This window comes from Brassica oleracea, chromosome C8 (genome assembly GCF_000695525.1).
Source record: "Brassica oleracea var. oleracea cultivar TO1000 chromosome C8, BOL, whole genome shotgun sequence".
Taxonomy (NCBI): domain Eukaryota; kingdom Viridiplantae; phylum Streptophyta; class Magnoliopsida; order Brassicales; family Brassicaceae; genus Brassica; species Brassica oleracea.
The window spans coordinates 38,374,053-38,388,539 of record NC_027755.1 but is presented as its reverse complement, the minus strand read 5'-3'; the positions used below and the strand labels follow the sequence as shown (position 1 = coordinate 38,388,539).

The following is a 14,487-nucleotide window of genomic DNA, read 5'->3' as shown; positions in this document are numbered from 1 at the left end:
GAATATATAGAAACTTTTTATAAGGGTCTATAAATCATTTATAAGAATGTTTAAAATTATTTATAAGGGTTTATAAAATCATTTATGAGGATTTGTAGAATTTCAAAAGGTAATTATTTTATGAAGTCTTATAAAATTTTATAGAGGCTTATAAATCTGTATATTAAGGTTTATAAAATATTATAAGAGTTAATAATTTTTTTCAAGAGTTTATAAATCTTTAATAAGAGTTTATAAATCTTTACAAACATTTAGAAGTAAATATTCATAAAGCTATTATAAGTGTCTATAATTCTATTATAAACGTTTAGAAATTATTCCATTCCACAAAGTATGATGAGTTCTTGTTCTGGATGTTCATCATCTGCTCATCAACCTCCTTAGTGCTCAGCTTTCCACGGAACACAGTGGATGCAGTTAAGTAACGTACTTACGTGACGAGGGTCAGCAGCGCACATCATGTTCTTCGCATCCCACATCTGCTGGGTCAGCTCAGGGACACTCAAGGCACTGTATTGTGATCCTCTCGATGTCAACGGTGCAAAACCCACCATGAAGAAGTGGAGCCTTGGGAAAGGGATCAGGTTCACAGCGAGCTTCCTAAGGTCGGAGTTGAGTTGACCAGTGAAACGAAGACAGCATGTAACACCACTCATTGTAGCCGAGGTGAGATGGTTCAGATCACCGACTTGCAAATCACACAAAACAAACAAGTCAAGACCCAAACGTTACATTAAGGTTAATATATACAGAGTCTTACTCACAGGAGGGGTTAGAAAGCTTGAGGGTACGGAAGCAGATGTCGTAGAGAGCCTCATTGTCGAGAACTATACACTCGTCAGCGTTTTCAACGAGCTGATGCACAGAGAGCGTTGCATTGTATGGCTCAACAACAGTGTCGGAGACCTTAGGAGAAGGAAACACAGAGAAGGTCATCATCATACGATCTGGATACTCCTCCCTAATCTTAGAGATCAAAAGCGTTCCCATCCCAGATCCAGTTCCTCCTCCCAACGAATGACACACTTGGAAACCTACACAACGATCAAAAACCAAATGTATCACAACCATCAACGAAACCAAATACATCACAGAGATCTCAAATCAAATCACGCACGACGATAAAACAGATTGATACTAGGAGACAATCTGATCAGAACCAAAAAGTGTTGATCTTGCTCTGAGTTTGGCAAATCATTATCCCCCTTTCCAATTTTTATTATACTACTCAACTTTATTATTATCAACATTTTATTATAAGGTATTTCTAAAAACTTATTTAAATAAAAAGTTTTATCAGACCAACCAAAAACTACAACATATCAAACAAATGATTTTTAATTAGCACCATAACCAAAATCTTCACTACTGTTTAATATAACAATGATATTTGTATATCTAACACTAATTGACGATGTGCAAGCGTATATAGATTAGGACCGATATCTAGTATAATTACTCTCAAAACGACAAACTCTAAGTTTGGTCTATCTTCTCAAAGTCTAAGCAAAACCTGCCAATACTGTTTAATAACAATGATACTACGATAACAGCATCAACGAAACCTAAATCAAATACATCACAGAGATCTCAAATCAAATCACGCACGACGATAAAACAGATTGATACTAGGAGACAATCTGATCAGAACCAAAAAGTGTTGATCTTGCTCTGAGTTTGGCAAATCATTATCCCCCTTTCCAATTTTTATTATACTACTCAACTTTATTATTATCAACATTTTATTATAAGGTATTTCTAAAAACTTATTTAAATAAAAAGTTTTATCAGACCAACCAAAAACTACAACATATCAAACAAATGATTTTTAATTAGCACCATAACCAAAATCTTCACTACTGTTTAATATAACAATGATATTTGTATATCTAACACTAATTGACGATGTGCAAGCGTATATAGATTAGGACCGATATCTAGTATAATTACTCTCAAAACGACAAACTCTAAGTTTGGTCTATCTTCTCAAAGTCTAAGCAAAACCTGCCAATACTGTTTAATAACAATGATACTTGTGTACTTAACACTAATTGACAAAAGGTTGAAACTTGAAATGAGAAGTGGTTATCTTACTACTCAGACGTTAATTCCTTATAAATAAACCTTCGATTATTTCAATCTTAGTTTTATATATAGACGTGTTGCGACAATACTACGTACCTAAGTTCCTTTAACAGTAACCCATATAGGTATATCATGTCGAACGGTGGTACCAAGATTTTCCAATAATTCAAAGTTTCAGTTTGAATCCGAAACCAACCATGTAACTTCTAGTTCTCGTTTTATGCTGTCATTCAATCGGCTACTGTTCAATTGTTTCAACATTGTTCGAGTGTGAAGTGCTAGTTACGAATGTGTGTAGATGTAGATGTGTTCCAGACTGGTAGCATTTCTCTTTGTAATTCAATATGTTATCTCTAATCTCAAACGACTCCAACGTAAACTTGCAAATTCCCTAAACTTTAATGAATATATGAAAAACTCATTTTATTCTCTTAAAAATACTCATACATCATCAATGGGGTCGATTAACTGTAATCTTTTAGTTATTGTAAATACCTTACATTAAAAATCATGTTTTCAAGAATATGTTTTTGGTTTAGTGATTAATCTAATATATTTTGGCAATTTTAATTTTTGTGGCTGGATTTCTCAAATGATAAAACACTTCATAAGTGTTATGAGCAGTATCATTTTATAATTTTCCAATTTTTATATTGAAAACTAAATTGTGGTATTACTCAGCGTGTGTATGCATTTAATGATGTTTGGCTATAAATTAATATATAAATCAATAATATATAGGTTAAAATTTAAAAATCTCGATAGTCAAATCAGGGAGTAATAATTATGCAACGCATGGGTGCGCAGGGAACACATCATAAATTCATAGGGGGCAAAATGATGAGAATGATCTTTTCTGATGGCTCAAAAGGTCACTCACTTTTTCATTTTTCTAACCTATTTTGTATCACAATTTTAACTCGATAAATAAATTAATACTCCATATAATAGAGGAATTTCTCCTTAAGAAAACAAAACAAATATAGAAATCTGATTTATACTACTTATCCCTGATCAATGATCATTATTTCAAGAAAATATGTATTCAGTTTTCTGTTTTTTTTTTAACATGATTGTTGTTGTTCTTGGAAGAATGAATTAGGTTGATGAAAGTAAAGTCCGCGTTTCAAGGAGAAAACTTGATTGATGGAATTTGCAGTTTTTGTTTTTTTCAAAGTACTCTCTTTCTTTGTCGTTAAAAATCTTCTTTTCTCGACCCACACCATTACTCCCTCTTTCGAAATCTATCAAATCATGTTTCGACTGGTTACACACTTACACTATACTCTCACATTATTCTTTAATGGAGAATAAGAAAATCCAACAAGAAATATGTTATGATGTCCAAGGGAGAAGGTATATCATATACTATGGAGGCATGTGCATTCATTAAAATATCAATATTTACAGTTTTATATGTAAAATCAATGAAATTGTGCTAGATATAGTGGTAAAATCTCTCATGTGCACCAATAATATTTCAAGTTCGAGGCCATCTTTTGCTTATATTTTTATTTCTATAGACAGATGCACCCATCACAAAAAAAAATTTAGCTTCACCCTTGATGATGTCCCGTGCGATATAAATAAGGAGCAAATATATATTATAGCGGTTAATCCCCTATACATTATTTGTTAAACATTACAATTTCTTTTTGTAGGTACATATCATCATTAGAATAATTTTTAGAATCATTAGAGAAATAAGTTGGTCCATCTAATTATATAATAAACTTTTTATTAAACTAACCATAAATTCATTATTAATGTTATTTATTATTTCCTTAAATAAAGATTACGGAATTACCTAATGTGGGTAAAGTATATATGACAATTAATGATTTTGAATAATAAATATATGATAAAAAATGTATCTTCTATCAAATTTGTTTAATTTAAAACTATTAAAATAATTTAAAAAAAAACACAATAACCATATTATAAAAATTTAGATTTTTCTGTATATTTTATATTTTGAATTTTAGAAAATGACTATAAATTACTAAAACTGTTAAAAGCCTCACATTCAAATTTTGCGATCCATGGTTTAAAATTTTTGTTATGACAAAATACAAATGATTGCAAAATCATATAAGTAAAAAGTCTAATTTAATTAATCATTAAGATTTAAAATATATATGTATATATATCATTCTAAATTAAACTATAAACCATATTGAATAAATAAATATTTTAGTTTCAAAATTTACTTTGAATAATTTTTTTTTGATAAAAGTTTTGAACTAACATTGATAAATATTTTTAGATTATCAATTACTAAAATTATTAATCCCACAATAAAAGTTTTGTTATCAGTAATTTAAAGTTTTTGCTATTAAAAATACACATGATAAAAAAAAACATATGAGTGGAAAGCATCATTTTAAAAAAATAAAAAAATAAAATAGACATTAATATTAAAAATATACTATATATGTTAATATCATTTAAATTTAATTACATATCTTATCAATTTTTTTTTTTTTAAATGTTTGGATTAATATAATTGATTTATACGTTCGCACCAATTTAATTATATATGTAATAGTTACTGACTTTTAATTATTCAATATATATTTATTATTTCATAATATGTAAGAACATATAATACATAAAATAATTTTTATATATAATGTGTATTCTGCGCAAGGCGCGGATCTTAATCTAGTATGTAAATATACTGTGATCAGTGATATTCGGTTCAAAACAAGATAACAATTCTCGTGAAAAATGAAAAACTGAAAATAATATTTGTTGGACTTATTTGTGAAATAACAACAAAAAAATAGTTTTGTAGAGAGTTGATAGAGAGAAAATGAAAGAAAAATAGATGAAAATGTGTAATTTTGGTTAGTTAATGAATTATGTTTTTTTATAGTGAGTGCAATTTTTATTATTTGTTTATACTTTTTTTTACTAAGATGGATTTTTAACTGAATGTATATTACTGAAATTTCTTGTTTGTTTTGTGTGTTTGGTTGGTTGGTTAAGCTCATTTGAAGTTCTATTCGTTCAGTTATGAGATAAGCAATTGGTTTAGCACTTTACTTGAATTTCACCAAGACGACTAGGTTTGGATTTAGTTCATACATGCTCATTCTTATGCCAAACCTTAGGTATTTTCAGTTTGATAACAAACCAATACTCCTGCGTTAAAAAAAAATGAAATAAATACTCCTGTTTTAGTGGAAATAGAAGAGGTCATTTACATACACGAAATTAACTCACAACACGAGCCAAAGTAGTAGAAATTGATTTCGTGGCTTTGGAAATCACAAAAACACATTTCCCTAAAAGTGAACCAATCGAGTCAGTGGAGCTCGCAAACAGTGTAAGAAATTCACTAAAATCGGTTCTTAATTAGTAGTTTTTGTAACCGATCTTTAAAAATTTTGTGGGGATCCACGCACTAAAAATCTCAGTAAAAACCCCGGGTAAACATGTTATTAATTCCCAAAAATTGAAGAATCTCTCTCAATGATCATCTTTTTCAATTCCAACTAACTTCCTTTGTGGTTTAGGCTTACCATATTGCAGTAATTAATATAGCCACTATTATTATACCACTGACAGTCTGACACAATGTCATGCATGGACAACGGGTACAAAGGCTGTTTTATTTATCAAATAGTACTTCTAAATTTCTATGGTTCTACTCAACTTTCTTTTTTTTTTTTTCTTTTTTTTGAAACACCTACTACTCACCTTAGAGCATGATTATCCGGGGTTCTTAATAGGTTTCTTAGTGCGTGGGTCCCCACAAAACCTTTAAGAATCGGTTACAAAAACTACTAATTAATAACCGATTTTAGTGAGTTTCTTACACTGTTCGCGGGCCCCACTGACACGTGGCAGCTCGCGATTGGTTTGCTTTTTAATTTTTTTTTTTTTTTTTTTTTTTAAGAACTAAGAAATCCAATGGGTTTCTTAGGGATAATCATGGCCTTATAATGGATTGTTGTAACGTGAAGCACGGGAAGACATGCATGATTTTATTATTTCTTGACAGAAGCAATAAATAAAAAGCAAGCATCTGGTTCTTGAAATACATATGGTCTTAGCTTGTATATACAAATACATATACGTTTAGACAAACCTCAAATCCTCTTCGTACAATAATACATGCAAGAGGTCAGGCATACACTGCAGTGTTGCCTACGCATATCATTTGTTTCATACTTTCTCTACTTTCAAAAATCATTAATTTTATTCTTAATTTTCTCCATCTTTTGTGTTGAAGGATATAAATCACATTAGAACAAAAATATACATTCTGATAATTACCGTTTCATTGGTAAACACACGTTGTTAATATATAGGTTGAAAACGAATGTACTAATTGATGAATTAATTTGTTAGTATCTTTATTGGTAGTCTCAACTAATTGATTTTATCGTTTACTATGCTAATCATTTTAAAATAATGTAAAATGTTTCTACAATGTGTGTGAAAACTTAAAACGTTATTGGTCAGTTGAAAATATTTTAAAAGTTTTATTTGTCCATTTGCATCATCACCTAATTAAGAAAGAAAACTACACTAATATTAATTCATATACTAAAGTAACTTTTGATTTCCCAAGTAAATTATGGTTTTACATAAGTACTCCCTTTATTTTTTAAAAAAAGATTTTATAGAGTATTCACGTATTTTAAAAATATAATAAATGTTTACAATTAAATTTACTTTTTATTTCACTATACATTTTCTAATAACCATCAATCAATAGTATTTAATTAATTCAAATATTTTTAATTTTTTTTTAAAAAAATATACAATTTATCAACGTTAACTACTAAAAGTAACTTAAAATTCTAAAAAATCTATTATTTTGTAACATATGTGTTAAACAATTTGATGCATCTATAAATACCTAGAAGCACCATCTCTGTCGAGTGTCAACGTACCAACAACTGATCTTCCACATTTCTCCTTACTTTTGTCCTTCAACACACAAACCCTAAAAACCAAAAATGGAAGAAGCCCTAAGAAAGTTCAACGAATCTACCCACTCCTTCATACCCGGTTACGAACCCGACCCGATTCCTCTAACGAGAATCTTTGCCAATGATGCAAACTCCCCGCAGGTTAATAACACACTGTCTTCAAAGGAGGCAATAGTGACCATCACCGGATCTGGCAGGACAAGGTACCGTGGCGTTCGCCGAAGGCCGTGGGGACGTTACGCGGCGGAGATACGTGATCCCACGTCGAAGGAGAGACGTTGGCTCGGAACGTTCGATACGGCGGAGCAAGCCGCTTGTGCTTACGACTGTGCAGCTCGTGAGTTTCGTGGATCTAAGGCTCGGACCAACTATACTTATCCTGTTACTAATCCTTTTGCCGAGCCTAGATTCTCTTTCTCCTCAAAGAAATCTACGAAGGCCGTTCGTTCTCCTATACCGTCACCGCAGAAGATGAACACAAAGTCTCTCTTATGGTATTCCTCTCGCGAAACAGCGACTAATGGCTCCTCCTCTTCTTCTTGCTCCTTGACAAAAACGGCAAGCATTTCCTCTTCCGCTGATGAAAACTACACAGAGTTTTTCCCGCAAGAACATTCTGATTCTGGTCTCTTGCAAGATATCGTTCAAGAGTTCTTGAAGAAGAAACGCAACCAGCCTCCGCCGTTGATACCACCACCACCGCCATCTCCACCGATGGTTGGACATCTTAAAAACTTCCGTGAATTCTCCGCCAACAGTTTGTTTCAACCGATGGTGGAGGCATCAAAATTAGATTGCTACGGAAACATTAGTTATCAAGATGGTGACTCCGGTTTTTTTTATGGCATGAGCTCCGTTGCAGACGGTGGTTTTACTTATGGATCAGACGCGTGGGGGTTATCATGAAATGTGTTAGATATTCATCATTTTAGAATATTCTATTATATATAACTTTTTGCACTTTGGATATTACCTAAAGAGTTCTTAATTTAAGTTAAACTTAGCTATTTCCGTAGCTTTTGTCATCTCTTAAGACTCTTGTATCCATGTGTTTTTGTAAGCTTTACATCCCTGTTCTTCGGATATTTCAGTTATATGAAAGCTTAATTATTTTGGATATTTCAGTTTTTTTTTATTTTGGTCTTCGTGCCTGCATGCATTTCCGTATGTAAAACATGTTTGACAGTCTAAACAGTTATGTATATATTTGCTGTTCTACAATTACCACTAATTAAAAATGATGTTTTAAGAATATAAAGTTACAAATACGATAGTTGAAGGAAATTAATCATATTGTTCCAGTCTAAATGAAAGATGAAGTGTTTTCGATTAAGGCCTCTAATACATACAGAATAAAATATTTCATTTGTTTAGCAATTGTATCGACCTATTTAAAAGTGAATCCGAAGATGAAAAAGTGAGACGTTTATTCGTCCAAAAGGCAGAGTTTGTCTCTGTCTTCTCCACCTTGACGTGCTCTCTTGTTTTATCACCATATGAAAAGCTTACTTTACTAGCAAAAGATCAATAAATAATTCAAAACCATAGTAGTATACAGTGCAATGAGCGTTTGGGTGTTGTGTGTATCGTCACACAAATTTGCAAATGTACGTGTTCCGTAGTTATTGCGGTATTCATTTCAAAACATAGTAACATATAGTATAATCAAAATTTTAAAATGACGCTTTTGATATAGACCGACAAAATGATATTCTCTGATTTTAAATTTTTTTAAAATGATACTCTTGATAGACCGACAAAATGATATTCTCTGATTTTAAAATGATACTCCTTTCTTCTGGATTCTCTTCACATCAGGCGAAAAACCTTGTACGTGACTGTGCATCTTCAACCATGAGCTAGTGTGTTCTTCTGAGTTTCCCCTTTTAGGAAAGTTTTGTATCAAGGCACTCTTTACTAAACCCTTTCGAGTACATTTCTCTTTCTATCTCGGTTTCGTCGGGATTTGGTATGTATACGAGGATTGGTGTTTTGCATGTGTTCACCACTAAGAGACGTTCTTGTGCTCATGATCGGGAGAGACAAAAATAATGTTAATTTGTTAGTGTAGACTCATGAACATGAACAAAATGACTCCATGGCCCAATGGATAAGGCGCTGGTCTACGAAACCAGAGACTCTGGGTTCGATCCCCAGTGGAGTCGCAATTTTTTACGATTTCTAATGACCAAAATGCTTTTGATTTTGTTTTTGTCGAACCAAAGTAGTTAAAATTTCAAAGCGGAAGGCAAACATATACATGGGGTCATTTCATTACTTGTGAGTAATGTTTTGAGTTCTATCATTTTTCTTTGGAGATGAAAAGAAGAACGTCATTGTGTACACCAACTTCAGATTTAAGCTGAATAAATAGAGAGCAATGTTGAAGCTGTGACTGAAACAATCTTTCAAGTGTTCTATGTGCAACGAATCCAAAAGTGTTGAATCCAAATTCAACCAACATAGAAAGGTACAAACGTTAATCACAGCTTTGCGATTGCTTACTACTGAAACAGCAGTGTTGGCAAACAGAATTTTCAAACACAGAAGAACAGAGTCTGTCTCCAAAATTCTGAAGACACAATAATTGTCACAGAGAGAGAGAACAAACAAATACAATTAAGAATAATAAAAGGAGAAGAAACCATTAGGCTTCGATTTCCGAAGATGAATCAAATACAAAAACATAAAACTAGTCCCCCCAAAATTAGGTTTGAATTCAAAGGAGATGAATTTTTCTTTTATTATTAAATATTATTTATTATTAAAGCTTCTTCAAAATATGGGAACCAAACTCCAAAATCTCATTCCACATTCATTCTTCCGTCTCCTTCTTTTACCATCGATCCCTGGACGATGATGACCTGTGGCAAAACCCCCAAAATGTCAGTTTAATCGCATCCAAAGATGACAAACATCACAAGGAATAACTAAGGTTTGGATCTTCACACTAATGTCAGCATCATTTCCAAGATACTAGACTTCTACATGATCATCTCTTAGATTCTTATCAAGTAGTATAATGCAAGTCCGTTCTTTTGTTAAAAGACTAACCTGTCGACGTTCCTGTTGCTGAAGAATCCACGTTCCTTGCTTCCTTGGAAGTTTCTTCTATCATCACCACCTGTGCCTCGTGATCTAGGCCTTTCCATGAATTCCACACTCCTACCATCTTCAACTGATCCACCCCGGGAATGAGGTCTTTCGGAATAGTTGCCTGTTCTGCTGCCTGCACCTGATCCAGGCCTCTCAACTGCTCTTGGCCTGAACCTGACTTTGTCGTCTAGCTCACGGATCAGTGACTCCAGCTCTTTTTCTTTCGCGCTTATAATGTCAGGTATGTTATGGTTATTGCTGTCGGATTCTTGTTGAGATTCTTTGCTATCAGCTGTGATGGTTGCTTCCTTGTCAAGTTTCTTCCGAAGTTCTTCAATCTCTTCCTTCAATAGTCTCTCTCCTTCTGTTTCAGGCCTGGAACATATTTGTTTCACAAGAAATAGATCAAAAGTGAGCTAATTGGCAAAGTCATCAACATAATCACAGATAAGTTACTCATGTACTTACTCAATACAACACAACATCAAAAGAAAACAACGAATACACTATAACTTAAGTTAGGCAAGTCATTCAATTAGTTTCCATTTCTAAAGCTGAAACACTAAGCATATGTGGCAAAACTATCTGAAGTCTTCATTTGACAACAGTTTCCTATCCTCTATTTGGTTCACCAGTCAACAACTTAAGTAAGTATACAGATGAAGAAAAGACCTGTCAACTCTGCGATGCTCGAGTTCAGAATCCATCTTGCGCCAATCTTTCCCTTGTTCCTCCAACAACACTTCCCGAGGCTTTGCGTCCCCAAAAGGATTCACTTTCGGTCTAGGCTTCACCACATTCTCCAACGTTAAGCTCTCAGACCTATTAGACTGAGCACTTGACGGCCTGCTCGACTGTGCGCTCGATGGTCTGCTCGTTTGAGAGCTTCCCTTCTTAGCCTCAATCTCCGAGTCAAGCTTCTTCCAGTCCAATCCTTTCTCCGCAAGAACTTGCTCTCTAGGTCTTGCTGCTCCAAACGGACTAGCCTTACTCGTCTTCACACCAGTTTCAGTTAGAGTCTCACTCACACCACTATCAACAACAACAGCCTTTCGTGGTTCAAGAACAAGACGACGACGCTCCTCCTGATCACCACCTGACCCAAACGTAGATGGTTTTGAGAGAGACACGTGGCTTTTACCTGCTCCCCAGTTATCAACCCCGTCAGCTTTAGAGTATCCACCTCCATCACCTCCATAACTACCACCACCACCTCCATATCTGCCTCCTCCACCACCACCACCACCTCCATAACTGTCACTACCACCACCTCCATATCTGCCTCCTCCACCACCACCACCTCCATAACTACCACCACTACCACCACCAAAACTGCCACCACCACCACCACCACCATAACGACCTTGCCGTCCCTGATCAAACACCGGAAGCGACTTCTTCCCTTTCCCCCAATCATCAGCCTCATCAGCCCTAGACTGCAGTGGGAAATCAGAAACCCTAGAACCCCCTCTCTGATCATCATCAAACCCGCCATAACCTCTCCTCCCACCACCATTAGAATCATCTCGATCTCTCGACATTCCCCCACCAGACCTTCCACCGTAAGAAGAGAAGCCTCCGCCAATACCACCACGCTGCATTTCGTCCTCAGAGCGTTGCCTAGGCCCAGTAGGAAGCTGAATCATCTGCTCCCTCGTCAATCCAACAGAACCACCCTTGGTGAACTCCGATAAAGTCATCTTCTTTTTCTTCTTAGACTTGGTGGAAGTCGCAGCTTCCTTCAAGCTAGGGAAGCTCTGCGCATCCGCCGTAGCTTGCTCCTCCTCGGCACGCTCGGCCTCATCGGCCCACGCGCCGATATCACCCCACGGTTTCAACATCGGCGATTTCTCAATTTCCAAAATAAATTCGAAACTTTTTCACAGATCTGAATAACCGGGTTCTTAACCCGGAGCTCCGAGTGAGAAAAATCGAATCACTTAAAAAGATGAAATTTTTTCAGAGGAAAATTTAATTAAAAGTTGGATTTTTTTTATTCCTTCTGTTTGTTTTGTAGGTTCTACGGAACGGAGGAGGAGCAATGGACGGAGAAAGAGATAACATACGCGCCGTGTAGGACAGTGTAGTACACGAACCTATCAGTGACGAGTAAAGTAATGGCTAGAACGTTGTGGTGTACGCTACGTATTAGCAAGGTGACGGTTGACTTTATGAGGAAACGAGTCATTGTTTAAAGCCCATCATTTTATTAAATTTTTTGAAGTAATCTTTTTATGTACTCATATGATTCCACGTTGTAATAAAAGATACACATAAAACAACATTTTTTTTTTGTCAACCTCAAACATAAAATTAAAATTTAAAGAACAAAAAATTTGTGAACACTATTTTCTTTTTTTTTTATTAATGTGTTTTCATTTAGCTTTCAATATTTTTTATAAATAGTTTTCAATATGATTGGATTATACGAGCACAAGTGTTGTTTTTGTAATCTTTAGCATGCTTTCTCATTTAGCTTCATGTGTCGACTGCAGAGTTTTGTGATAGTAGATCAGAAGCAACATTGAATTCAAGAATGTATTGTATGTGATCAAAACACAACCATTCATGTTTTAAATGAAGTCAACATACTACTTTAGAACATCTCAAACCTGTCTTCAAACGCCCACAAAACCCCGTAATACACAATCGATCTACAACTGGGAATCGATTATAACTATCATCCGAGTGACAACAAGTGATCGATCCATCACCAAACTCACAGTTCAAAAAAAAAAAGGCAAAGCAATTGTTTCTGCCTTTTCTTCACCACACGCTGTAACCACCGTCCCTTTTTCCTTCCCAGCCTCCTGTTGGACGATCACAATCAGCAATGATTCTATACATTTTGATAAATCTATTAGAGAGAAGAAAACAAGATTCAATCACACGAGAAGATAAACTAACTGTTCACAATTAACTTCTCTTAGACTTTCACAACTAGAAATTAATTCCCAAAGTTCAACCATGAAGACATGCACAACCAAACTAGTTGTAATTAATGTCTGAACAGATCATAGTAACACATTGCATATCTCTCATCACCTGAAACTTTAAGACGGAATAAGTGCCAAAAGTGTTACTGCTTATCAAGCTTGAGCATTTGTCAATACACATATGCTCAAACGAAGATGACAAACATTGTACATTGAAAATGAACCAATGACAAAACAGAAAGAAAGAAAGCAATATAAAACGGAAAAGACATCAAGATTTATTTAGATGTAAGCAAACAAACTTAATTTTATACTATTAAGCCCAAGTACCTCAGAAACCATTAACCGGGACTTTGTCTCTTGCGGATAAGATCCAAACATTCTAAGAAGACATATTAATTAGCAAGTGCACATCTCCCTTCCGACAAGGCTCACCAGCGTCTTCCAAGAAGATTTATTTCAATCCAACGATGATGATTTGTCTCCAAAAGGACCATAAAGCATATTTAGAAAGCTTTTGTCCAATTCACCACTTGATAGCATATCCATAACAATCTTTATGGTGGAAGCATCTGAAGAGAACCCACACCTCTTCATTTCTTCAATGAGTTGAACTGAAGTTGTTATGTCACTACCTCGAAGATGTGCTCTAATAAGTGTATTGTACGTACAACCATCTGGCTCATACCCATCTTCCTTCATTTTTCTAAACAATGCATCCGCTTCAGACAATGAGCTCCTCTTACATAATCCTGACAACATTATGTTGTATGACTGAATATCACGCTTCACTCATCCATCATCCTTAATATGAAGAGGTCTAAATGTCCAGAATCCTTCGGCTTTCCTCTGATAACCCGACTAAGAAAAAACAAGACAGTCATCTTCAATCTATCTGGACACGGTGGCATAGACAACATCTTCTGCTTCACATCGCTGATGGTGATCTTCTTTCTGTCATGGAAGTAATAATCCACAAACTTATAACCCCCAACTTCTCGTAGTTTGGTGGATAATCACCGCAGTCTAAGCCAGAAATGAGGGCATGCTCCCTCATAGAATAGCGGATGGTTACACCATTAACCGCAAACCATGCAACATCATCTTCTGGAGTACAAATGGTGCGCAGGAGTAACATCCACATCCCCGTGAGCTTCAGGTTATCTTCGTCTGGCATGTGGAAGAAATGTCGAAACTGAGGATGGCTTGTGAACCATTCAGCCTCAGGCTTACTCTTGATGAGCTTTACTGTTTTGGTCACAAAACACTTAGTTTGTATCTTGGAACTCTTGGGGAACTCACTGCTTTTGAAGTGGAACTCAAGGGGTTGCATTGGTTGCATTTCCTGCAATCAAAATACATATATACATGTTAGTAATGCTAGTAATACAAGAAGTACTAGTAGTACTACTAATTACTACTCA

At 34.8% G+C, this 14,487-nt stretch overlaps 3 protein-coding genes, 1 non-coding gene and 1 pseudogene across 4 annotated transcripts in view; 2 read left to right on the top strand and 3 right to left on the bottom strand.

Moving 5' to 3' along the window:
• Positions 1-307: 307 nt before the first annotated feature.
• On the bottom strand, positions 308-1,086 carry LOC106309352 (annotated as a pseudogene).
• Positions 1,087-7,002: 5,916 nt separating this feature from the next.
• LOC106309351 (ethylene-responsive transcription factor ESR1) lies at positions 7,003-7,937 on the top strand. Its single transcript, XM_013746383.1, has one exon. The coding sequence runs from the start codon at positions 7,059-7,061 to the stop codon at positions 7,935-7,937; it is 879 nt and encodes a 292-aa protein (XP_013601837.1). The 5' UTR covers positions 7,003-7,058.
• Positions 7,938-9,123: 1,186 nt separating this feature from the next.
• Positions 9,124-9,196, top strand: TRNAR-ACG. Its single transcript has one exon. It is a non-coding gene; the product is annotated as a tRNA-Arg (tRNA).
• A 437-nt stretch (positions 9,197-9,633) lies between these two features.
• Positions 9,634-12,108, bottom strand: LOC106308437 (keratin, type II cytoskeletal 2 epidermal). Its single transcript, XM_013745599.1, has 3 exons — positions 10,800-12,108; positions 10,086-10,502; positions 9,634-9,895 (listed from the first exon to the last, which is right to left on the bottom strand). The coding sequence occupies exons 1-3, from the start codon at positions 11,966-11,968 to the stop codon at positions 9,868-9,870; spliced, it is 1,614 nt and encodes a 537-aa protein (XP_013601053.1). The 5' UTR covers positions 11,969-12,108; the 3' UTR covers positions 9,634-9,867.
• Positions 12,109-13,851: 1,743 nt separating this feature from the next.
• LOC106309350 (pentatricopeptide repeat-containing protein At1g12300, mitochondrial-like) overlaps positions 13,852-14,487 on the bottom strand; it is a 2,149-nt gene continuing 1,513 nt past the window's right edge. The window contains exons 2-3 of the mRNA XM_013746382.1: positions 14,059-14,408; positions 13,852-14,017 (exon numbers count right to left, since the gene is read on the bottom strand). Of these exons, the coding sequence (XP_013601836.1) occupies positions 13,852-14,017; positions 14,059-14,408 (516 nt within the window). The remainder of the gene's footprint in view (positions 14,018-14,058; positions 14,409-14,487) is intronic.